This window comes from Salvelinus alpinus, chromosome 31 (assembly GCF_045679555.1).
Source record: "Salvelinus alpinus chromosome 31, SLU_Salpinus.1, whole genome shotgun sequence".
NCBI classification, from domain to species: Eukaryota; Metazoa; Chordata; class Actinopteri; order Salmoniformes; family Salmonidae; genus Salvelinus; species Salvelinus alpinus.
The window spans coordinates 17,952,006-17,976,855 of NC_092116.1; the positions used below are offsets into that span (position 1 = coordinate 17,952,006).

At 44.1% G+C, this 24,850-nt stretch overlaps 2 protein-coding genes across 6 annotated transcripts; one reads left to right on the forward strand and one right to left on the reverse strand.

Moving 5' to 3' along the window:
* Nucleotides 1–192: 192 nt before the first annotated feature.
* Nucleotides 193–9,969, reverse strand: LOC139561055 (LIM domain-containing protein ajuba-like). 2 transcript variants are annotated; one of them, XM_071377857.1, is made up of 9 exons: nucleotides 9,897–9,969; nucleotides 7,193–9,614; nucleotides 3,522–3,623; nucleotides 3,343–3,410; nucleotides 2,758–2,820; nucleotides 2,477–2,610; nucleotides 1,706–1,757; nucleotides 1,498–1,566; nucleotides 193–1,208 (listed from the first exon to the last, which is right to left on the reverse strand). In XM_071377857.1, exons 2-9 carry the CDS (start codon nucleotides 8,724–8,726, stop codon nucleotides 1,077–1,079), a joined length of 2,154 nt encoding a protein of 717 aa, XP_071233958.1. In that variant the 5' UTR covers nucleotides 8,727–9,614; nucleotides 9,897–9,969; the 3' UTR covers nucleotides 193–1,076. The 2 variants fall into 2 exon arrangements, with proteins under 2 accessions (XP_071233958.1, XP_071233959.1); XM_071377858.1 differs by lacking the exon at nucleotides 9,897–9,969 and having other exon boundaries at nucleotides 2,477–2,607; nucleotides 7,193–9,887.
* A 479-nt stretch (nucleotides 9,970–10,448) lies between these two features.
* LOC139561057 (large ribosomal subunit protein mL52-like) lies at nucleotides 10,449–19,833 on the forward strand. 4 transcript variants are annotated; one of them, XM_071377861.1, is made up of 6 exons: nucleotides 10,449–10,566; nucleotides 11,656–11,725; nucleotides 11,851–11,918; nucleotides 12,283–12,549; nucleotides 19,341–19,405; nucleotides 19,535–19,833. In XM_071377861.1, exons 1-6 carry the CDS (start codon nucleotides 10,542–10,544, stop codon nucleotides 19,679–19,681), a joined length of 642 nt encoding a protein of 213 aa, XP_071233962.1. In that variant the 5' UTR covers nucleotides 10,449–10,541; the 3' UTR covers nucleotides 19,682–19,833. The 4 variants fall into 4 exon arrangements, with proteins under 4 accessions (XP_071233962.1, XP_071233964.1, XP_071233963.1 ...); XM_071377860.1 differs by lacking the exon at nucleotides 10,449–10,566 and adding an exon at nucleotides 11,286–11,422; XM_071377863.1 differs by lacking the exon at nucleotides 12,283–12,549 and having other exon boundaries at nucleotides 10,500–10,566.
* The last annotated feature ends 5,017 nt before the right edge of the window (nucleotides 19,834–24,850 follow it).

Sequence of the window (24,850 nt, forward strand, 5' to 3'; positions counted from 1 at the left end):
TGTTAGTCCATTCTTTATCACATCGTCCTTGTCACTCAGTACTGTTGAGTCAACAATGGATTATTTGGCAGATTAGCGCATGTATTTTCCCTGTCGAGTATATGTGTAAGCATGCTATCCTGAATACTGAGTTTGAGTGCCACCTAGACAAATTGTAACTGCAATAGAAAAGACCACAAAGTCAAACACACAAAAAGGAAAATATTTTTATTAATTACAACAGATACAGGAATGTTTTTTTTACTTTTACAAGAAACACTTAATCTCTTACGGTAAACATGTCCAATTTTAAGTGCAAATTGTTTGCTAGTGATAGATAAATACAAAAAAAACGTGTTAAGCAGATCAATAAATCCCTTCTATGGCCCTCAAACTACTCTGGACGTCGAAGCCAGTTCCATTGCGTTTTTCATTGTTCCCCTCTAATCAGGGACTGATTTAGACCTGGGACACCAGGCGGGTGCAATTAATCAGGTAGAACAGAAAACCATCAGGCTCCAGACTCGTAGGGTCAGAGTTAAATACCCCTGGTCTATAAGCAAACAGTAGACATGGTCAGGGAATAACAAGAAAGCAGTAGTTTTGTATTCCTAGCCTGGCTCCAGATCTGTCAAATAATTGCTTACCAATGACCATAGGTGTTGGCAAGAAAGCACAAACTGATCTGGGAACAGGCTATATTCTCCCTATGAGAACGTTACGGTACAGTGATCGTAGAACAGCAGGACTTATGTCGCACCTGGGTGCTGTTCAGTAGCCACTAAACGGACAAATGCTCCAGGAGGTACTATCTGTACTTGTCCAATAAAACGCTGGCTTTCATTTTCCGTTGCAAAACGTTCTGATACAGTGTGCCCTAATGAACTTGGCCCAGGTCACATACAGGTGTTCAAACTCTGGACCATACAGTAAATTCACCTGCTCTGTGTTGAAAGCCTTTACCAGCATTTTTGTGTGAGAGCTGGTCTGAGTAGAACTTGAAAAGTAAATTCAAACAGAGCAACCCATATGATCTGGGTGTGCAGGAGTGAGAAAGGCTGGAGGAAAGAAGGAATGTTTGCTGCATAGTTTCTTCCTCAGTTTGTGCTGTGAGGGGGAATGTTATGCGAGGCGCACACCTGCATCATGTGACATGAGTGACAGAGGAGATGAGAGTCCAGAGGGAAGCACTGGGAACCCGGCTGATCCGAGAGCTGCTTCCCACAATCCTGAGGAATCAAACGGACACAGAGAGAATATTAAATCTGATTTGAGTTCAGGTTTAAGGCTTAATAAAATACAGTACAAGCAGTCCTGGCGACTTGCAGGGTTTTGTTTCAGCCCAGTACTAACACACCTGATTCAACCAATGATGAAGCTCCTTGATTACTGTGGTTGAACCATGTGTTAGTGCTGGGTAGGAACAAATGCCTGCTCAGCCTGATTTAAGAACCCGGGTACAGACCGACCACATTACATAGTTGTTAGCTGTTATTATTAGATGAAGGCCATCCTAACCTCACAGTGGTAGCACTCAAAGTGATAATCTTTGTTCATAGACACCACCCTGAGTATCTCCTCGCTGCCCTGTAACACAAAACAGCAGCAGTGAGATTAGTCAGTGCATTACAATCACGTAGCGGTATGAAGTTGGTCAGAGCGGCATTGAGTTATGTCTCGATATAGGGTAACACACACAGCAAAGGAAACGCAATGAGACACTCACCTCAGCAGGTAAGATGGGTTGTAAACAGGCAGCACATTTAGGAGCGAACGTTCTACAGGACAACAAGAGTTCCAATATTTGAATATAACCACATATAGCCCGAGTAATGTAGTGTACTAGTAATGTACAAACTGGTCAACTGAATTGAATCCTCTGACCCTAAATAGCTTGACAATTAATTACAGTCTACCCAGTCTGTAGTATATCAAAGCCTCAGTCTGGCCTACTGGACATCCCATCTGTAGTATGTCAAAGCCTCAGTCTGGCCTACTGGACACCCAGTCTGTAGTATATCAAAGCCCCAGTCTGGCCTACTGGACATCCCGTCTGTAGTATATCAAAGCCCCAGTCTGGCCTACTGTACACCCAGTCTGTAGTATATCAAAGCCCCAGTCTGGCCTACTGGACACCCCGTCTGTAGTATATCAAAGCCCCAGTCTGGCCTACTGGACACCCCGTCTGTAGTATATCAAAGCCTCAGTCTGGCCTACTGGACACCCCGTCTGTAGTATATCAAAGCCCCAGTCTGGCCTACTGGACACCCCGTCGTAGTATATCAAAGCCTCAGTCTGGCCTACTGGACACCCCGTCTGTAGTATATCATAGCCCCAGTCTGGCCTACTGGACACCCCGTCTGTAGTATATCAAAGCCTCAGTCTGGCCTACTGGACACCCCGTCTGTAGTATATCAAAGCCCCAGTCTGGCCTACTGGACACCCCGTCTGTAGTATATCAAAGCCCCAGTCTGGCCTACTGGACACCCCGTCTCACCTATTGTAGTCGGAGACACAGTAGATGTTGCTGAGGTGGTCGACAGTGAAGGAGACTCCGTCCAGGGCTTTGGAACACACCACACAGCGGAAACAGCCAGGGTGGTAGGAGTTCCCCATCGCCTGGAGGATCTGCTGGACAAACAGGACCACACAGTAGATAAGGGAAGGTCCCTTGACATTAACATAAATTCAATTTAACGCACACACATTTAGATTAACAAATGAAACATTGGGCATACAAGGACCTCACCCCCCCCAAAAACATTTTAACACACACACCTGTTCCAGGATAAGGTGGCCACACACACTGCATTTCTCTGCTGCAGCCTGGAAGCCTGAGAACTGAGTATGGAGGGAAGAGAGAACATGGTTTTATATCATACCATGGAAAGCACCAGGGTTGGGGTCAATGGGGTCAATTCAGAAAGTAAACCAAATTCCAATTCCGCATGTGCCTAATCGAAAAGCATTGAAGAGAATTGGAATGTCAGTGTACTTCCTGAATTGACCCCAACCCTGAAGAGCAATATGTAAAACTTTGATGCAATTTACTATAATCATATCTAGTAAGGCATTGATTAGAAATGTAAGGAACTAATGTCTAGGAATTCTCTCTTTATGTAGTGCTGCTGTGTCTTTATGTAGTGCTGTGTCTTTATGTAGTGCTGTGTCTTTATGTAGTGCTGTTGTGTCTTTTGTTGTGATGTGTGTTTTGTCCTATATTTTTAATCCCCGTCCCCGCAGGCCTTTTGGTAGGCCGTCACCGTAAATAAGAGTTTGTTCTCAACTGACTTGCCTAGTAAAGGTTCAATTAAAAAAACACAAAGAATACCACTGAGTGAGATAAAGACCTCGACCTCTTACCATGTAATCCTCTTTACAATACACAGAGCCATTGACGTTGTAGAAGTCCTTGTTTCTCAGGGTGCGACCTGGGACAGATGGACAGACAATCACAGGACAGTCACGCCAAGCTAATAGAGCCGTTTCTCTGACTATAAACTGCATGTAGTGTACTGACGCAGTGTGTGTGTTCAACTCACCACAGGAGACACAGGTAAAGCAGCGTGTGTGATAGAGGCTGTCCAGAGCCTGGCAAGCGTTATCCGAGCCATACACACCTTTCCCACACTTCACACATGTACCTGCAACACAATCAACAACTATTACTCAACAAGACATGAGCCCAGATTCTTTCCGGGTGAGGTCACTTCATCAAGAACATGTCTTGGTCCGCCAAGTCAAACAGCACAAGACAAAGTCAACAACAAAAAAAGCCTGGTACTTTTTCTTGGTCAGGTACATTTGCCAAACCTAACTACTTAGAACATATCATTAGGCCTTTTAGATCATAATGAATAAGATTACATGGACAGAGGGTGACCTGATCCTAGATCAGCACTCCTACTCTGAGAAGCTTTCTGAATACAGGCCCAGGAGTTTTTCTCTGACCCACCTGACTAGGGAACAACTTCTGGCCTAGTCCCGATTGTGGGTATGCCTTCTATTGTGTAGGTATAGCCACACACCTTCACATAGAGAAAAACATCTCATCTGTCACAAATATTTAAGAAAATTACACAAAAATATAAAACACAACATAAAACATTTTCAAAGATTTTACTAAGTTACAGTTCAAATGAAGAAATCAGTCAATTGAAATAAATTCATTAGGTAGTAATCTATGGATTACACGACTACGAATGGATCAGAAAACCAGTCAGTATCTGGTGTGACCACCATTTTCCTCATGCACTAGGGAACAATTTCCTTTGCATAGAGTTGATTGTGAAAACCCAGTTTAATCAGCTGTCCGGGTGGCTGGTCTCAGACGATCCCACAGGGGAAGATGCCAGATGCGGAGGTCCTGGGTTGGTGTGGTTACATGTGGTCTGTGGTTGTGAGGCCAGTTGGACGTACTGCCAAATTATCTAAAACAACATTGGAGGCGGCTTATGGTAGAGAAATTAACATTAAATTATCTGAAAACAGCTCTGGTGGACATTCCTGCAGTCAGCATGCCAACTGCAAGCTCCCTCAAGACTTGAGCCATCTGTGGCATTGTGTGAAAAAACTGCACACTTTAAAGTGGCCTTTCATTGTCCCCAGCACAAGGTGCACCTGTGCAATGATCATACTGTTTAATCAGCTTCTTGATATGCCACGCCCGTTAGGTGTATCGATTATCTTGGAAAAGGAAAAACGCTCACTAACAGGAATGAAAACAAACGTGTGCACAATATTTTTGAGAAATAAGCTTTTTGTGCATATGGAAAATGTCTGTGATCTTTTATTTCAGCTCATGAAACCAAAACTTTACATGTTGCTTTATATTTTTCTTTCAGTATATACTTGAACTTACTCTGCCGATTGTCCATGGAGTTGGTCCTTCAGTGGGTCGAAATTTGAGGCAAAATATCCACAGGAAAGTATTATTAAACAGACTTCAAAACGCGGGTCTCTGTGTGGCATTTACATGGACAAGACGGAAGTACATGCACGTGATGCATGCATATTAACCACAGTCTTGCAGGTGTTTACATGGTTTTGCGCATGTGGCAGGTAAATTAAATTTCAATGGCAGTACCGGAACTCAAAAAAGTAGGGTAAATTATACTTTGCTGTGGTTATTTTGTCCAACTGCACTGACAACTGGTAGTGTAAGTTCAAATGTTATTTTATTCCAACATTCCAGGTTTTTGCAGTGCTTCGTTTCAGACTGTATACCAAAAATAGATATCACTAACCAGCTTTCCATCCAACCTTTCTATGCGTGTACCTTTCAGGTACATGTCTGATCATTTTTTTTACGACAGGTGTGATGGAAACAGCAAAAGTTTACCACACAAAATACACTAGACAAGGTGGGATCTTTTTGTGTCTGTAAAATTAATGGCGGTGGAAACATCTTTATGGGCAAATATTGATAAAATAACCGTCATATGGCAGTAAACTTGGGAGTCATGCGGTGACATGTTGTGTAGTCCTCCCACTATGACTCGGGAAACAAGTTTATTAGACTACAGATGAAATAAGTTGAACTTCACAGGGTGGTGAAAGTACAAGGTGATGAACTTGATCCTCCCTTCCAATAAATATGGAGGGTCTCATTTTGGTGCCTAGTTAAATAAAAGAAAGATTTTGGTTCCATGATGAGCGATGCTGCCGTTTGACTAATAAAAATCATCTAGTTTTTGTCCATAATAATCTCATCGTGTAGGGCACTGCATCTGCCAGCTGTTGGCCAGCTGTTTTGGTGACAAACCATCAGTAGAGTTGAAAATACAATGGAAACCCATTTAACTCGTTTTTTGGGTACATGGGAATTTAACTGCAAAAGTTATCTTTATGTGCACTACGTCATCACACAGACCCAATTATCTTCAACAAGTCAATTTGATGGAAACATATCTGGTGGGAAAATGCAGATTTTAGAATATTCACATTTATAAGGCAACTCCTGGTCCTACTAAAAACACACTATTTTCACACCCTCTGTCTGAGCCTAGCCGAGTTGACACAGTTCCCATCCCCCGAGGGCTCACATACCTGGGCAGAAGAAAAACAGGCTGCAGCACACCGCCCCTGCACACGCCAAGGCAGGGTAACACAAACCAGCACACGCATGACTCACGCCCTACAGACACACCCAGGGCCGGCTTACACATGCCCTGGGGCCCCCAACCCCCCCGCCCCCCCCAAAAAAACAGATTGCTTATGACGTGTGCTACGGCAAAAAAATATGCTACGGCAAAATGTGTAGAATTGCATGAAATTTGCTTTAAAACTGATTTTTCTCTCAGTCTCATTACTAAATGTGTAGAATAGCATTATAAAACTGTTAATTTTTCTCTGCGCCTCATTATAAAATGTGTTGAACTGCAGGAAGTTATACTGTTTTAAGAAACAGCTATAATAATTCTATTTTGGGGGGCCCTGGAAATAGGTGCCCCAAATGGGGTAGTCCGGCCCTGCACACACCCACTATATTATTATGGCCTGGAGTCACTCCGAACACACAAACACCCTGCCACACACACACATCCTGCCACACTACACACATATACACACTGTTCGCCCAAAGCTGTAATCTTCTCTATGACTCATACTAATGGTCAGTGCTGTGTTCATCACTAACATGTCATTTGTGTCTGAACACTACAGCTGAGCTAAGGTTTGCAGTTCAGTGTATGCATAGCCACCTTTCATCAGCCCTCTATGTGCAACGTCTTGGTCTGTGCTTAACCCAACCTAAAACTGTTCTATACCAAAAGAGTCTCTTGGAGAATGTGATTCAGTGCGCTAAGCTGTGGCTGAGTGACTTTGTTGCACAGAGACTCTTTGGTGTGTGTATTTTTGCGTGTCAGCTATGATAATTCCTCCTCATTCGTTTTTCTCTGCGTCTCTCTTCTCTTCTCCTTTCTGTCTGATGTGCCCAGCCTAGCAGCTCTACTTGTCTGGATAGGCCTCTGCCTTAGCTAGCCCCCTGAGGGCCAAACGTTTCTCTTTCCCTTTGCTTGTGTGATAGGTAGGCCGCTCTACAAGTTCATGCAGGTCTCGAGACACGATCCATCCAATTTTCTCTCTTTCATCTATCAAAATCTGTCTATCCATCTATTCACCCATCCAATCCTTTCATAAAAAAGACATGCACGCGACACTAACAAAACAAAGTGATAAAGATGACAGCGATGAAGAGGTTTGATGATCTCACCAAAGAACTCCTGGCGATTCTCGGACGACGCCTCCCTCCCTGTTCCCGGCTCCTCCTGGGCTTTGATTGGTCTGGAAGCCGTATTGACGAGTGTTGCCAGCTTGGCGAGGGCATTGATTGGAGGATTGGCCTGTTCTTTGAGCATCAGCCCGCCCATGTGTAGCCCCTCGCCCTCCAGCGCTGCATCTCTTAGCAACAGGCGTGTCAGCTCCTCCTGGTAGCGGGTACCCGGGAGGTCCGAGTAGCGCGTCCGCTCCCCGGCAGCACCCATGCCAGTCTCCTCTCCTCGGGCTGCCCCTGCTCCCTTCTCATCCCACCACTCAGGCCCAGCCCGGTAACAGGAAGCCGCCGGGCTACCCAACGCAGGTGGGTATGAATGCCGGCTATCCTGAACCCCTGCTCCTCCAGGTGAGAAGACCCCGTCTAAGTAGTCCTGCCAGCCTCCAGCCCCAGAGGGTGCCCCGGCCCTGCTTGAGACTGTGTATCCCTGTCCGCTGGTGGAGCCCCCTGTGTGCAGGGAGGAGAACTGCAGCTGCGGTGCCATGGTGGAGGAGGCTGAGTAGCGCGTGTCATAGCCCAGGCTGATTCCACTGGTGCGGTTGCTGCTACAGCGGCTGCCCATAGGGCTCCCTCCCCCTCCACCGCTGGCTGTACTGGAGGCAAAGCTGGACCTGGGACTGACCAGCACCGACTCCTGGAGGCTGAAGGAGGAGCAGGGGCTCAGTGCTGGGCCTGGGGGGAAGAAGAACCCTAATCCTCCTCCACCCATCTCAGAGGGCCGGTGCGGGGAGTGAGAGAGCGAGGCCGGTCTGGTGCTCTCCCAGAGCTCCCCTCCCGTGCTCAGCCTCTTGTAGAACATCGCCTCCTGCAGGGAGAGGCGTTTGTGACGCTCAGGCTCGGGAAGGTAGTGTGGCTCAGCCATGGCGCCTCCACGGGGAGCAGAGCCATAACCCGAGGAGGGGATGGGGTACGCCGGAGGGGGGCCAGAGGAGTGGGACAGAGGAGGCTGGGAGAGGAGCTGCTGGCGTCGGACCAGCTGTTGGAGCTCCAGAGAGTAGCGGCGCTGGTTCAGAGAAGCCTTGGACCCAGCTGGGTCACAGTCCCCCAGGCCCGACTCACGCCTCATCTGGATGTCAACGCCCTCCCCCAGGTAGCAGGAGGCACGCTGCTGGGGCGACCGGCGCCGGAGGGGGGCGAGAGTCGAGGGGGAGTAGGGTTGATGTTCGCAGTCAGTAGGTTTGGGGGTGATGGAGGTTGAGAGGTGCTGGGTAGAGGAGACTCTTTCTCCCAATCCCTTCCCGCTACTAGCCAGCCCACACGCCTCCGTTGAGGTTGGAGAGGTGAGAGAGAACTGACCAGGTCTAGAAGGTGAGGAAGTGGCAGTGTTCAGGCTTGGTGGTAGTCCACTACTGTTGTTCCCATTGCTGTTGCTGTTGTTGACCAACTCGTTTTTCTTTTTAGAACTGGCAAATTTCACACTTCCTGAGTCAGTCAGTTTCAACTTCTCCAATAACTTAGTTCCAAGTCGGTCCATCGTAATGTCTAACCTGGTCGTCTAAAACTCAGAATAATCAAGTAAAAAGAAATGCTGTTAATGAACCACTACGGTATAAGTTAACGTACTCAATAAATACAGCGTGTGAGTTGGAAACACATTAAGTCTACAGTACAGTTGAACTACAGTAGTTGAATGACAGACCCTGCAATCTATATGCAAAAACCAACAAATAACCCCAAATGAGAACAACCAATAGACAGACAGGCCTATAGGCTATATGTACACAGACAATAAATAAAAACAGACGTTAAATAAGACGATTAAGACATTTTGAGAGGATCACATGACGACGTAATCATGTTTGAACAAACGTGTTCACAGTCATCTTGTCTTGGCTGTGGAGACTACAGGCAGACAGGTAGATGGTAACGCATGTGAATCCATCGAGTTAGAAGTGGAATACTTCTAATATTCTGCCAATGTTGGAAATAAATACTGATAAATAGGGCTATTTAGGACACGTTCAATAAGTTGAAGTTGTTGGTCTCGTATGATTCTAGGTAGCTCCACACCTGCATCAGTGTGAACGAATGGTCCATTACATTAGGCTAGACTTGTTGCCTAGCGGTCACGTAAAGACGAGTTGCGTTTCTGCTATTTGTTGTTTCGCACGCAGCTGGCACCAGTATAACTTTTCCACTCTTGTTTGTGAGAGATATTCCCTGTTACAGTGTTTTTTGAAGGCAAATGTAGTCCAGTGTGTTAAGTTATGCTTTCTTCAGGATGTTCCAGAGCAAAAGCTTTTTGAAAAATCACTCGTCGCGCTCGTGGGGTCCAGTGGAAGGAGGAAAATAAGTCCGTTTTTGTAGAAAATGTTGCTTGTCCAAACTCTTATATTCACTTTTTTTACGAAAGGAAAATGATCTTTAAAAGGGAGAAAGAAACAGATTATCAAAAAGCGGACTAAAAGAAAACATAAACCATTCGATGTTTCGAGAATGCGTTATTACTATCATTCCCGTTTTTAAATAATTTTACTCCAAAATTCAGCGAATAGATTTGAGAACGGGACGCATGGTGCCGTTAACTCCACTGACCATTGCCAAACCATGTTTACAGAAAAAAAATAGTCTACAATTAATCCACTCCGTGAATGTATCACATAGCTACACCAACTTCGTTTCTTTCTTTCCCCAAATGACTTACCTCCCCCTCTTTTTCCTTTATCAGCCACTGGCTCGTTTCTTTTCCTTAACGCCGGAACACCTTTCTGCCAGCAATCGCGGATGGATAACATCCCACAATATTTCGTCATTCATACGCAGTCCACTAGTTTGGGGAGACACACCAAAAGACATAAACTGTATTTTTCTTAATTATGATCTATAAACCAAATTAGAGGGTATACTTTTTATTCAATTAGGTGCTTATAAAATATGAATAAATGTGGGATTGTGGATAAAGAGTATATATGTTATACTCAATTACAATCTTTACGTAGGACGTACATCATTGTATTCTCACATTTTTCACATGGGTGGGTACTGATTTATTACACAATTATGACCTCTCTTAAATACCTCCCAGTCTCAGGTATGTTAATTGCCGCAGGCCTTATCAACAGCACACCTATATGTTGTGCCCTAAGGCAGAAAGCTATATCAAAGGGTCCTTTGCTTGTTTCCAATTCCTGACCCAGTTGAAATATCGTTTTGGTAGGCCTACGTGCCCAGAATAACATGGTTCAAGTGGCAGTAGACCTATTTGGGGACTACTTGATTATGCTCCAGTCTGTGGAATGTGTGGAAGAACATTCTCTAGTGACACGGTTCTGAGATTTTTCCTGCGTGTATGTGTTCTCCAAGGACGATACAAAGTAAATATCTCGCTACTATTTTAGTGCTCTTTTGCTTGCTACTGCCATACGCTTCAATGCACTCTGTGTCGTTTTGGTGACGTTAAACCTAACATGAATAAAATATTTATGAAACAATTTTTTTTGTACTTCGGGTAGGCTCATTTTGCCTACACCGAAGCCCCCCTGCTCGCTCCCTAGTCTCTCATTGCCCTTACGGTAGCCTAAAATGAAACGCGCGACCGTCGGTGTGTGCCTGGGCTCCTCTCCCCTCCCCGCTATGCTCCCTTGAGTTGACTGGAGCATTCATTGAAGGCGAGTGAGGACTTGTCTCTAAAGTTAACAGAAAAATACTTCATGGCTTACTCAGTATAGAAAGAGCAGCTGGAGCATGGGAGAAGATGGTTAAAAATCATGACTTATCAACTTTGGGGGGCAGAACGTTATATGATGACAAACTCAAATGGTGTATGTGTTTGTGTGTGCAATTAATACTTTTAAAATAATTCAAGTCTACTACATACAATTAACAACTTTTTGGAGGGGATAGTAACATTTTAAGAAAGTGTATAATTTTACGATAATAAAATAAGACTACACCACAACCAATTCATACTTCACCCTTATCTGGCAAAATTTTATTTTATATCATCATCATAACCTGAAGTCCAGCTCATCATTGGCTACTGTAACATAACGTGATTAATTAACAGTGTTACAATATAACACAATTGCAACATCACACGGTGCTGCCTGTTGCTACTTGGTTTCAACTCCACAACTTATTTGGCGTATCTTGACCACCACCTAGTGGTATAAATAGTTCTCACATAAAAATCCAAAATGGCGGCGCCCATAAGGACATTGTGCTGTACAGGTGAGGTTATTTACAAGTCAATTACTTATAATTTTCATGAGATCTAATGGTCATTTTCTGCTGTAAATATGAATATCAGTCGGCTCCCAGTTGACAATCTGTTTTTTTTATATTGAGCTAGACAGATTACTAGTTACGCTAGGTTTGATAAAATGTCTAGGCAACTAGCTAACGTTAGCTAGCAAAAGAAAAACGAGCCTAAATGAACTGAATTCCTGATGGTCTGTTTTCAGCTTTGAGGCATTCCAGTCGTCGTTTTACTACTGCGTGTGGGGCACAGGCTGGAATCAAGTGGAGGACCGAGTAAGTTCTAAACGACACAGACAAACAACTGTCTGAACAAAATGACACACACACACAATTGTAGCTATTACGGCTCTGTTTTGATATGCTTTGTTCTTTACAATTTCACATGGGTTTGTCCATAGAAACGGTCTGGCCCGCAGTGGAACAGAGTATGGCCCCATGACAGATCTCCCTGACTGGTCCTTTGCAGGCAAGTTCACATATAGGAGCATGCATTTTTAGGTTATTTTCACATATTGTCCTATTTAAAATAGCTGCTCTGTCCTCTTTAAAGTGAACTCCTGGAAAAAATAAATAAACAACAATGACTTATCTTTTGTATTCACACTGCCCTTGTCTTTGAATGAGGACTCAACTATTTTGGCAGTTCACTTCACTTACTTTGTGGTCCGAGTCCTCTTTGCATTCAAGTTGCTATGTTTAGAAAGGAACCACAATATTTTTGCAACATTCACTCAATGCACTCTGGGTTTTTATGAAGTTAAGGACAAGCCGTTCTCAGCAGAACGTGTTATCTGACAGCTAGATACTTGCAAGTCAAATGCTCCATTAAGTTGCTCTGGAGACAGCAGAGAGAGCACGCCCCCATCGCTCTGGAGACAGCAGAGAGAGCACGCCCCCATCGCTCTGGAGACAGCAGAGAGAGCACGCCCCCATCGCTCTGGAGACAGCAGAGAGAGCACGCCTCCATCGCTCTGGAGACAACAGAGAGAGCACGCCCCCATCGCTCTGGAGACAGCAGAGAGAGCACGCCCCCATCGCTCTGGAGACAGCAGAGGGAGCACGCCTGCATCCACATCAAAAAGGCCGGAGTGGAGAAGGTGAAAAGCTTCAAGTTCCTCGACATACACATCCCTGACAATCTGAAATGGTCCACCCACACAAACAGTTTAATGAAAAGGCGCAACAAAACGCTTCACCGTCTGGCGGAAGAATCTGGGTTTGGCAGATGCCAGGAAAACGCTACCACTATGGCAACTAAAGTTTGGTGGAGGAGGAATAATGGTCTGGTGCTGTTTTTCATGGTTCGGGCTAGGCCCCTTAGTTCCAGTGAGGGGAAATCTGAATGGTTCAGTAAAAAATGACTTTCTAGACGATTTTGTGCTTTCAACTTTGTGGCAACAGTTCGGGGATGTCCCTTCCTGTTTCAGCATGACAATGACCCCTTGCACAAAGCGAGGTCCATACAGAAATGGTTTGTCAAGATTAGTGTGGAAGAACTTGACTGGCCTGCACAGAACCCTGACCTCAACCCCATCGAACACCTTTGGGATGAGTTGGAACGCCGACTGCAAGTCAGGCCTAATCGTCCAACATCAGTGCCCGACCTCACTAATGCTCTTGTGACTGAATGGAAGCGAGGCCACGTTGCAATGTTCCAACATCTAGTGGAAAGCCTTCCCAGAAGAGTGGAGGCTGTTATAGCACTAAAGGGGGGACCAACTCCAAATAATGGCCATCATTTTGGAATGAGATGTTCGACAAGCCGGTGTACATGCTTTTGGGTATGTATCTCACACACTCTGGACTCCGACGTTGCTCATCCTAATATAATGTGTCTTGTTGTGTGAGATATTACTTCACTGTTGAAGCTAGGAACACAAGCATTTCACTACACCTGTAATAACATCTGCTAAATAGGTGTATGCCAACAAGAACATTTGAAACTTTTTTATTTGTATTTTATTATTATTTTGGGGGGGGATAAGATTGTCTGCTAAATTACTCAAATGAAACTATTGGCCACGTACACAGATTTGCAGATGTTATCGCAGGTGCGTCAAAATGTTTGAGTTTCTAGCTCCAACAGTGCAGTAATACCTAGCAATAAAACACATATAATATAGAAATATCAGAACGGGCAATGTCAGAGATCGGTGTGTGTATAAATTACACACAGTACCAGTCAATCAAATGTTTGGACACACCTACTCATTTAAGGGTTTTTCTTAATTTTTACTGTTTTCTACATTGTAGAATAATAGTGAAGACATTGAAAATATGAAATAACACTCTGCGGTACAACTCATCCCAAACCATCTCAATTAGGTTGAGGTCGGGTGATTGTGGAGGCCAGGTCATCTGATGCAGCACTCCATCACCCTTCTTCTTGGTCAAATAGCCCTTACACAGCCTGGAGGTGTTTTTTGGGTCATTGTCCTGTTAAAAACAAATGATAGGCCCACTAAGCGTAAACCAGATGGGATGGCGTATCGCTGCAGAATGCTGTGGTAGCCATGCTGGTTAAGTGTGCCTTGAATTCTAAATAAGTCACTGACAGTGTCACCAGCAAAGCACCCCCACACCATCACACCACCTCCTACATGCTTCACGGTGGGAACCACAAATGCACAGATCATCCGTTCACCAACTCTGCGTCGCACAAAGACACTGCGGTTGGAACCAAAAATCTCAAATTTGGACTCATTAGACCAAAGGACAGATTTCCACCAGTCTAATGTCCATTGCTCGTGTTTCTTGGCCCAAGCAAGTCTCTTATTTGTGTCCCTTTTAGTAGTGGTTTCTTTGCAGCAATTTGACCACGAAGGCCTGAATCAGTCTCCTCTGAACAGTTGATGTTGAGATGTGTCTGTTACTTGAACTCTGTGAAGCATTTATTTGGGCTGCAATTTCTGAGGCTGGTAACTCTAATGAACTTATCCTCTGCAGCAGAGGTAACTTTGGGTCTTCCTTTCCTGTGGCAGTCCTCATTAGAGCCCGTTTCATCATAGTGCTTGATGGTTTTTGCGACTGCACTTGAAGAAACTTTCGGCGGCGTTGTGTATATGTATTCAAACTTGTCAAAGGCATTTGACACTGGATCATACTGTCTTGGTGCAGATATTGAAGTGTGTTGGGATTACTGGTCATGCTCTGGAGTGGTTTGTGAACTGTCAAATAGAACCCAGTGTGTTAAGGCAGATGGTCCTATGTCGTAGAGCTACACTCAGGTGTGCCTCAAGGATCAACTTTAGCTCCCCTGTGGTTTATTATCTAGATCAAGGGGTAGGCAACCCAGGTCCTGCAGTGCTGCAGCCACGCAGTATCTGCGGCACTCCACAAACAGGGTTGCCTACCCTTCATCTAGAATCTAGATAATAAACCACAGGGGAGCTTATATTGATCCTTGAGGCACACCAACATTGGAAGACGTATTGAGACAGTTGATGTACATTTTGATGCGGATGATTCTGTTCTCTATTCAAGTGGCAGCAGTTTGGCTTTTGGAAAAAGCTCAAACAGCTTTTAAACATCATTCAACAGAATCTGTACGATTTTGAAGCTTGTTCTGAATTCCAATACTAAACACTCTGAAAACCATGTAATTACTACCGTGCAAGGACATTCTATAGAGCAAGTCAAAACATACACATATGTGGGAGTTTGGGTGAATGAGAAGTTGCGCTTCACCAGCCGTGTAAAGAACCTTGTCAGGAAACTCAAGCTGCGTATTAGGTTTTATTACCGGCACACAGCTTGTTTTGCCACCAGAAAATAGTTGATTAGTTGTGCTTTTCTCTCCGTGTTGGACTCTGGATATACTGTTTGTGTGCAAGCCTCAAGCTCTAAACTGAAGGCTCTTGATTGTGTGTCATGCAGCCCTTGGTTTTGTCACCAATCGGCGATGTCTAACTACAGTGCTGTCGGGTGGACATCACTAGCAACACACAGGCTCAAACACCGCTGTTTTTATCTATCCTCTCTTCTAGCTCGAAATTAAAACGCATACAAGCTCAGATCTCAATCTTGTTTTATGCTAACAGTCCCAAAAATTGCCTTTTTCCAGAGCATGGTTACTCAGCCCCCTGGTTGTGGAATTCCCTCCCTCCCAGCCAACCTAAAACCCCAGGACCTGGTGTCCCTGGAGGAGGTCAAAGGGCAAATAGATGAACAGGTTGTTGAGACATGTAGCTGTTTATAGTTGTCACACCATGTCACTAGTTTGCGTTGCCTTCTGTGAGGAAACATGTTTTACTTCACACACCTGCACACACACACTGTTTGCTGTTGTATTTGTGCTGTTGCCAGTGTTTTTGTCTCTCATATTTTTGGGGTTTTAATCACAGCCCTTGCCCCCACAGGAGGCCTTTTGCATCTTGCCAGGCCTTCATTGTGAATAAGAATTTGTTCTTAATTGACTTACCTAGTTAAAAATGAAACTGTATATACATCTAAAGTGTGTAAAACAGTATGTAAACATTATTAAAGTGACCAGTGTTCGATGACTCTGTACATAGGGCAGCAGTCTCTAAGTTGCAGGGTAGAGTCTGGCTTGAACAGTGACTAAGGCTAGTGGGGACTGTTTAACAGTCTGATGGCCTGGAGATAGAAGCTGTTCCTCAGTCTCTCGGACCCAGCTTTGATGCACCTGTACTGTCTCCGCCTTCTAGATGGTAGCGGGGTGAACAGGCCGTGGCTCTGATGGCTGAGGTTACATTTTGGAAGCCAATAGATTGCATTTAGTTAAAAGATGATACCAATAATATTTACAAGTTAATATTATGTAACAGAATAAATAGCAGAATAATAACTGCAGATTAAATAATGCTTTAATTGAAAATTGTACTCCCAATGTAGGCTACTGCCCCTTTAAGAGCTAGGACTGATTTTGTTCCCTATGTTGTGATTTTCACCATTATGTTGTCTTCTCTCACTATTCAAACCCCAAATCAATAAACAGTTTATGAAGCTCTCTTAGCCTATAGTCACATATTGCAAACAAATAATCTGAACTAAAAACTCTACAGATATTTGGAATTTCTATGCATCCATGACAATTGTTAATCAATATCCCAAAACAGCACTTTTTTCCCACGAACCTGCACGTCATAATCTTCCTCCTTTTCGTGGCACATTTGGGGTTATTGCGGTGTGGCAGGAGTGTGGTGTGGGAATAATGACAAGCGAATCTTGGAAGCTTTGTGTTTACATTGCCCTAAAAAAGGGAACCGGACCGCGGAATTCAAGCGAACCAAATTCAGACCACCTCTCGATGGTCTCACTTCGGGGGCTCTCTTGAAGGGTCTGAGTTACTTTGGAGTGTTCACACTGCACAAAAAAATATTAACGAGCCACACTAAGTTCCCAAAAATTGTCTGGAAGGGACCAAGAGCGAAAACACCCTCTTGTGTAGTCTTAACATTCTGTATACTCCCTTGTCCTAAGGGTAAAAAATGACCCGCCTTCACTAAACCCCTAAAATAAAGCAGCTTAATTGAGTTTTAAACCCTATTTTGCATGAAGAAACAACCTGTCATTCATCACAAACGTTTCCCTCTTCACAATGCAGAAAGACTGCATTTAATCAGTGGACACCACTTTATTTTATTACAACGCACCTGTCATCATTGTTTTCTTTACTAAAGTAGAGGATTATTATTGCTAAAGGTACTGCATAGGTGTAAACATTACTTTTTTTGCAAGAGATGGCACTTGTATAGCCTAAGAAACTAGTCGAAATGTGCAGAAAGTAGTTTTAAATTGAAGGGAAACAATAACAGTCTTGAACTTTTTTGTCAACATAGGGATATATACTGTACAATGAGGAATTCAACTTCAAAATACTAGTCTTCTCCCATTTTCTTTTTTTAAACCATTGCCCCCACCCACAAGGTGTATAAACAATAAAATAAGATGACCGATACAAAACAAAAACGTGAAGAACATAAATCAATCAACTTTAATTAGCACGTGTGTGTGCATGGACTTTGCAGCTGTATCTCTCACATGTACAGCACATAGTATTTGTTTTACAGTCCTTTTGGCATCTCCACCTCTTGCCTGCTGCAGCCTCAGGTGGATCAGGACAAAATTCAGCCCCCTGAACAGCTTTCACAAGCGCTGCTGTGCGGGGGAGGCACTCCCTTCTTTGAATGTAGGGTTACAAGTGCCTTATTAGGCATCCAGGTAGGGTTGATATTGTTCCATATTACGAAGGCATTGTATGAGGACACATCAATGATGTTATGGAAGATGACCAGGGGCCAGCAGGCAGTCATCCTCCTGCAGCTGTAAGTTCCAATCACCTTGTCCAGGTTGTCCATGCCTCCTTTGTTGTGGTTGTAGTCCAGGATGATGGCTGGCTTCCTGTCCTCACGATCACTGATATCAGCCATTTTGTGAAGTGTGCTCAGGAGGACCACATTCTTGCTCCTCTTTGGGAGGTAAGAAACTAGAGTGGTGGTGGGGGTGAAGACAAACTTAGATGAGAAGGCCTCTCTCCCCCTTGTTGTGAGGAGTGCAGGGGGGAGCTCAGACTTGTTATTTTTAACTGTGCCAACCATGGTTATCTCCTCTTCAAGAGCTGCTGGCTAAGTTCATAAGAGGTGAAGAAATTGTCACACGTGACATTGTGCCCCCTCAGTCCATCTGTCACATCAAGCACAACACGCATCCCCTGGTTCTTCTCCGGTCCTCCACTGGTCGGCTTCCCGGTGTAGACTTGCATCTTCCATGCGTAGCTGGATTGTGCGTCAAAGGCCACCCATATCTTGATGCCATACTTTGCTGACTTGCTGGGCATATACTGCCAGAAAGGACCGTGACCTTTTGACAAAAGAGATTGTTTTCTATGATACTGATAGTAATCACATAAATCAATGATATTACAGCAATACATAATACAATTATCAGTGAAAATCGCTTACAGTACAGATATGAACATAAAAATGTACCTCTGAATGGAACCAGTTGCTCAATCACTGTTACTTCAGGCCCAGGATTGTAGAGGTATGGCTCCACCCACTTCTCCCAGACCTCTCTTATGGCCGCCAGTTTGTCTCTCACACGTCTTGCAGGTCTTGACTCACAGCTATCAAATCGTAGCATTCTTGAGAAAGTGTGAAAGATTTTCAGTGGCATGGAAAATCACCCTTCCACTCTCTGCATCCCAGAGGCTACATGTAGCCTCGCCTCGGGACCTGTAAACACCCGCTAAGATTAGCAGCCCTATGTAGGCACGCCGGTCAATCTCATTTATCCTTTTCCAGTTGTCCCCATATTTACAGAAACCCTCCAAATTTGTCATCTCCAGGATAAATCTTTTTCAATTGCTGGTGTGATGAACATGTAGAATATTGAGGTGACTTCCTGGGCAACTGCATGTCTTGTGGGCCCTGGGGTCATCCTTGAGACATTTTGTGCTGCCATCCTGCCCTGGTTGTCATATGGTGACAAGGACCATGTTATTTAGCTGTTCTTTGACAAAAATGTCTCTTTCAGCTTGGGGGATTTCTTCATCTGAAGATGATACATCGTGCTCTGGGTTGTATTCTTCCCCATCTTCTTCTTCAGAATCCTCTTCTAAATCCTTGTTCTCTTGTTCCTCCTGGACAACTGAAAAATCAGATCTATGACCTTTTGGGCACTGAAACGTGCATTCATGGCCTCGGCAACGAGATCATTTAGGCGGTTTTCTCTGCTGGTAAACATAGTGGCGGGTCATTTTTGACCCTTAAGACAACACAGGGGTTAATGTGTCAGGAACCTGATGTGTGGCTGTTCAATGGAGCTGATCGATGCTGGTTGTATTTGTTGTGTGTGTGTGTGGTTGTTGGGAATATGATTTAGGCCTACCTGATTTGATCGTTTTGTATTTGTGTTTTACACACAGATGGCCGGCCTGCACCCCCCCTGAAAGGACAGCTGAGGAGAAAGCAGGAGAGGGGGACTTTAGCAGTCAGTATCTTATGTTAACCTTCTATATTACCTCCATAAAGTTGAATATTTCATTACAGTTCACATATGTCCTTTCCACCTCCTTTATATTCTCTTCTTTTCTCTGATCTCTTTCTCGGTCTCCTCCAGAGACGTGTAGTGAATCTCAGCTTGGAGGTGGATAAGGGGATGGAAGTGTGGAGGGAGAAACAGGAAGAAGCTGAAAGAATGCAGGAACGCAATAAATCTCTTCTGCTTAAACCCAAAGGAAACCTTTTATTGAAGAAAAATAAGTAATCATCACATTTTCTGTTCTGGCCCACTTGACTTATTGACAAAATGGAGGAGATTTGCGCAGTTGGTGAATGGCGTTGTCTTTCCATTTATGTTTGTACTTATTTAGCCCTTTTCAATGTTTTCTGAAATAAAACTTTAATGTTTATCCACTACCTACTGTTAATCTACTGTCTTACTTGTTCTTGAACTTCTGTATGAAAATATAGTAGGAACATGCCATTTCCCTTATTACTGTGGCTTAGTTATTAACAATAGTTTGAGTAATATATTTATTTCCCTACTCCATGTCGTCCTTCCCCCACTAGAATGCAGCATTTTACCAGTTTAGGTCAATAGCAGTGCTTCGCCGCCATTTTGTCTCCAGCAGTCTCTAGTCTAGAGCAGTGGTTTCCAACCAGGGGTACTTGGCCTATCCACAAGGGGGGTACTTGAGAAGACTCATGAGGCGATAGTCCTACTGGTAAAATGCACATGAGGGGTACTTCAGGGGTACTCCAGGCAGAGTAAAATTCAGTTGGTGGTACAGTAACTAAAAAGGTTGGGAACCACTGGTATAGAGGGAGTGCTGTGGGGGTTGGTGAAAAGAGGAAGGGGTTGTCAGACAGAAACGTGACATTGTGCAGCTGTGTGTTTTTGTATCTGCACATCACATGTAGGCCTAGGCTATGAGCGGCTGCTCCGTTTAACTAGACACAACGTTTTAGAGTTCATGTGTTAGAAGCTAATGTTGATACACTGTTTTAGGGTTAATGTGATAGAAACTAATGTTAAAATATGAATATGTGGTATTACTTCGGGTAGCCTGCCTTCAGACTGCCCTCTTGCCGCTTGACGGTGTTATAAAAAGTTCCATTGTGGGTGTGAATCTCTCCTAATGAAGTGCAGTGTAAGGCGGCAATCAAAGTGTGCATTCCTGTGTAGCCTACTGTAGGTGACACACTTTAGACGCAGGGAAAGTGTGTTATGAGACAGTGTGTGTGTGCCACGCTGCTGTCTGGTAAGATGATTAAGAGGCTGATCCTGTAGAAATGGCAGTTTTACCATCTCTGAAGTGATCCCACCGGCATCTCCCTGTGTCAACCTCTGCTGTGTGTGTGTGTGCCACTGTAACATAGTTTCCCAGTTCACGTCCCACCAATGCTGCTCTTATACAATAGACTAGAAGCTAGGCTAAGCTAGGCTAAGTGATACGAGGTCCAGTTCTAATTTCACATTTTTTTCTTGCTCTTTCTGTCACAAGCGTATGGTCATTTTGAGTACTAAAGGGGTACCGTAGACTGCCCTCATTAACCTTGAGCTTACTTTGTATATGTAGCGTCAGCTGTAATTTAGAGTGACTTTGACTCACCAACAGTCTGTGTTTACAAAGTGAGGTAAGGCACTTAAGCTCCCAGTCTCTCTCTCTCTCTCTCTCTCTCTCTCTCTCTCTCTCTCTCACACAACCTTTCTACCTCTCCTCCCTCATTCTCTTCTCTCCCTCTCTCTTTTTCTCTCCATCTCCCTCCCTTTCATCTCTCTTTATCTCTCCCTCATCTATCTTTTTCTTGCTCTCGCTCTCCCTCTTGCCTTCCCTCTCTTTCTCTCTCCCTCAGGTCTTCTTGCCAATCTCAGCAGAGCACCACTGTAATTAAGGCGTGCTAGCCACTAAGTTGCAGATTTTTATTGTTTTTTGTGTTAACTGTTTGTGGTGTCAATGGGTGAACAATAGAATTAGAATAGAACGATTCTAAATTCTGTGGGATGAACAATGAGCATTAATAACAGAGGACATGTTCTGTAATGTGTTAGAACCATGTACACAGAGTATACCAAACATTAGGAACACCTTCCTAATATTGAGTTGCACACCCCCTTTTTGCCATCAGAACAGCCTCAATTCGTCGGGGCATGGACTCAAAGGTGTCGAAAGCATTCCACAGGGATGCTGGCCCATGTTGACTTCAATGCTTTCCACAGTTGTGTCAAGTTGGCTGGATGTCCTTTGGGTGTTGGACCATTCTTGATACACATGGGAAACTGCTGAGCGTGAAAAACCCAGCAGCGTTGCTGTTCTTGACACAAACCGGTGCGCCTGGCACCTACTACCATACCCTGTTCAAAGGCACTTAAATGTTTTGTCTTGCCCATTCACCCTCTGAACAACTCACATACTGTACACAATCCTTGTCTCAAGGCTTAAAAATCCTTTAATCTGTCTCCTCCCTTTCATCTACAATGATTGAAGTGGATTTAACAAGTGACACCAATAAGGGATCATAACTTTCACCTGGATTCACCTGGTCAGATTATGTCATGGAAAGAGCAGGTGCTCTTAATGTTTTGTACACTCAAGTGTATTTTGTTGCCGAATACAGAGTCTCTCAGACTGATTCTCTCACTTATTCGCTCCCTCCCAAGTGAGATTTGTAAAGCATTGGAACAATGGCTTGGCATGAACTTCCCACCCGTATTCACATTGTTCTACTACCCATTTAATCCAACTTAACATGTCCTTTGGAAGAACCCAGAGGTGTGTGTGAAACAGCCAGGACGTGTCTTCTTGAGAGGAAAAAGTAGAACTCTTTTCCTCGTTATTCCTCTATTATTCTCACTTCTACTTCTTACTGTATTTCACTCCTCTTCTTCCCCTGTTCTCCAGCTTCCCCTCCACTCATACCTCTCTCTCCTCCCATCCTCGTGTTGTTTGGGAAATGAGAACCAGATGTTGCTTATTTTGCAGAAGTCACTGAGGGGGAGAGGAGGAGGGGTGAGGTCAGTCTGCTGTAGTGAACAGCAGCACACACGGAGGTAGAGAGGAAAGAATGGATGAAGGAAAAGACAAGCAAGGAGGAGAAGAGGGTCAAGAGTTCTCATCCCCCTGATGTGGTGGGGTAGTGTTTTAGATTCAGCTAAAAAAGTTACTGCGGCCCTATGCCCACAGGCTTGAGAAGAAGCAGAGGTTTCCTGACGGATATGACTGGGCCAGGGTGAGGGGGCATGTGCAGATTGAGAGGTGGGCTGAGTGGGTTGGGGTTTGTGGCGGGCCTGATTCAGCAAGTCCTGGTTAGGGTGTCACCTCCTGACAAGTGTGTAACTTCTGTGTTATGTTGAGTTACATGAAATCTCAGTCTCTCGCTGTTGTACTTGTAGGCCAACTGTCCTGTTGATAGTGCTCTGCTTGATATACTGGAGAGGTTGTGGTTTTCCACTTTTTGTTTTGCAGATGGGATAAACAGACACTCTGGCACTCAGACTGCAAAGGAATGTTCTTCTCCCTCTTTCTGTCATACAAACTTCTATGGCTGTGTCTTTGGGTGTGTGTGTATGTGTGCGTGTGTTAGTCCGTACTTGTGTGTGTGTGTGAGAGATACTTTAGAGTGTGCCTCAATGTAGGTTACCCAAAGGTTGAATTGCAAGCAGCTGGCCAGCCCACTTCCTGGCTGGGTTAGGAGTGCTGAGGCTGAGGTCTGAATGTTGTTGGGGCAGGACGCCCATCTAGACTGACATCGCTGCCTGCTCTCTTTCTCTGGAGCACAAATCTATATGAGCATGTGAGTGTGAGATGCTCTCCCGTCACTAAACATTCCTCCTCTCTGAGCCCTTTATCATATGTTTACCATACATTCTCCCTCTTCTCTTATCCGTTCACCCAGCCATCCTTTGTAAATGTTAAATCAAATCACAAACTGTATTTTACATGCTTCGTAAACAGCAGGTGTAGACTAACAGTGAAATGCTTACTTATGGGCCCTTCCCAACAATGCAGAGATTTTTGTTGTTGTAATGGAGAAATAATAACACGTGGAATAAATACACAATGCGTAGCGATAACTTGGCTATATACATGGGGTACCAGTACTGAGTCAATGATAACTTAGCTATATACACGGGGTACCAGTACTGAGTCAATGATAACTTAGCTATATACACGGGGTACCAGTACTGAGTCAATGATAACTTAGCTATATACACGGGGTACCAGTACTGAGTCAATGATAACTTAGCTATATACACGGGGTACCAGTACTGAGTCAATGATAACTTGGCTATATACACGGGGTACCAGTACTGAGTCAATGATAACTTAGCTATATACACGGGGTACCAGTACTGAGTCAATGATAACTGAGCTATATACACGGGGTACCAGTACTGAGTCAATGATAACTTAGCTATATACACGGGGTACCAGTACTGAGTCAATGATAACTTAGCTATATACACGGGGTACCAGTACTGAGTCAATGATATCTTGGCTATATACACGGGGTACCAGTACTGAGTCAATGATAACTTAGCTATATACATGGGGTACCAGTACTGAGTCAATGATAACTTGGCTATATACATGGGGTACCAGTACTGAGTCAATGATAACTTAGCTATATACACGGGGTACCAGTACTGAGTCAATGATAACTTAGCTATATACACGGGGTACCAGTACTGAGTCAATGATAACTTGGCTATATACATGGGGTACCAGTACTGAGTTATCATTGACTCAGTACTGGTACCCCGTGTATATAGCTGAGTCGATGTGCAGGGGTATGATGTAATTGAAGTAAATATGTAGATATAGGTAGGGATAAAATGACTAGGAAGCAGGATAGATACTAATAGATACAGATGGAGTGTTGGAATGGAAATCATTTTGAGAAGATAAATGGTTGTAATACTGCCTAGTGGGAGAAATGAGTTACAGTATGAGATGGAAATACCAGGTGACATGGAGAGGGGAGAAAGAGTGGGAGAAGAGAGGAACAGATGTGGGACGAGGGAGAGAGGGAATGGAAAGTCTGAAAGAAGATCCACATTAGAAGACACGAGTGAAGCTTGAGAAAGTTATGAACAAGTGTTTAATGGTGCAAAAATTATTACATTTCGTAAAGTTATAGAGATCAGAAATGTCTGTTAAATGGCTTCCAATCCAAACAGAGCTAGATTCTGAAGAATCTCCTGCAAGAGGGCACATAAATTGTTAAAGGATGTGGAGAGAAAAGAGAGGAGAAAGGGGATAGGGAAATGGGAAGAGAGGAGAAAACAGAGCAGAGATACTTGGTGAGTGGTGGTGGAGGAGGAGAAAGAGTGGTTTCTGTTAGAGACCTCATCGAAATAACTACTTTGCAGCGGGTGAGGAAATATGGCTGAGAGAGAGAGAGAGAGGGAGTGGAGGAGGAAATGCTAGGG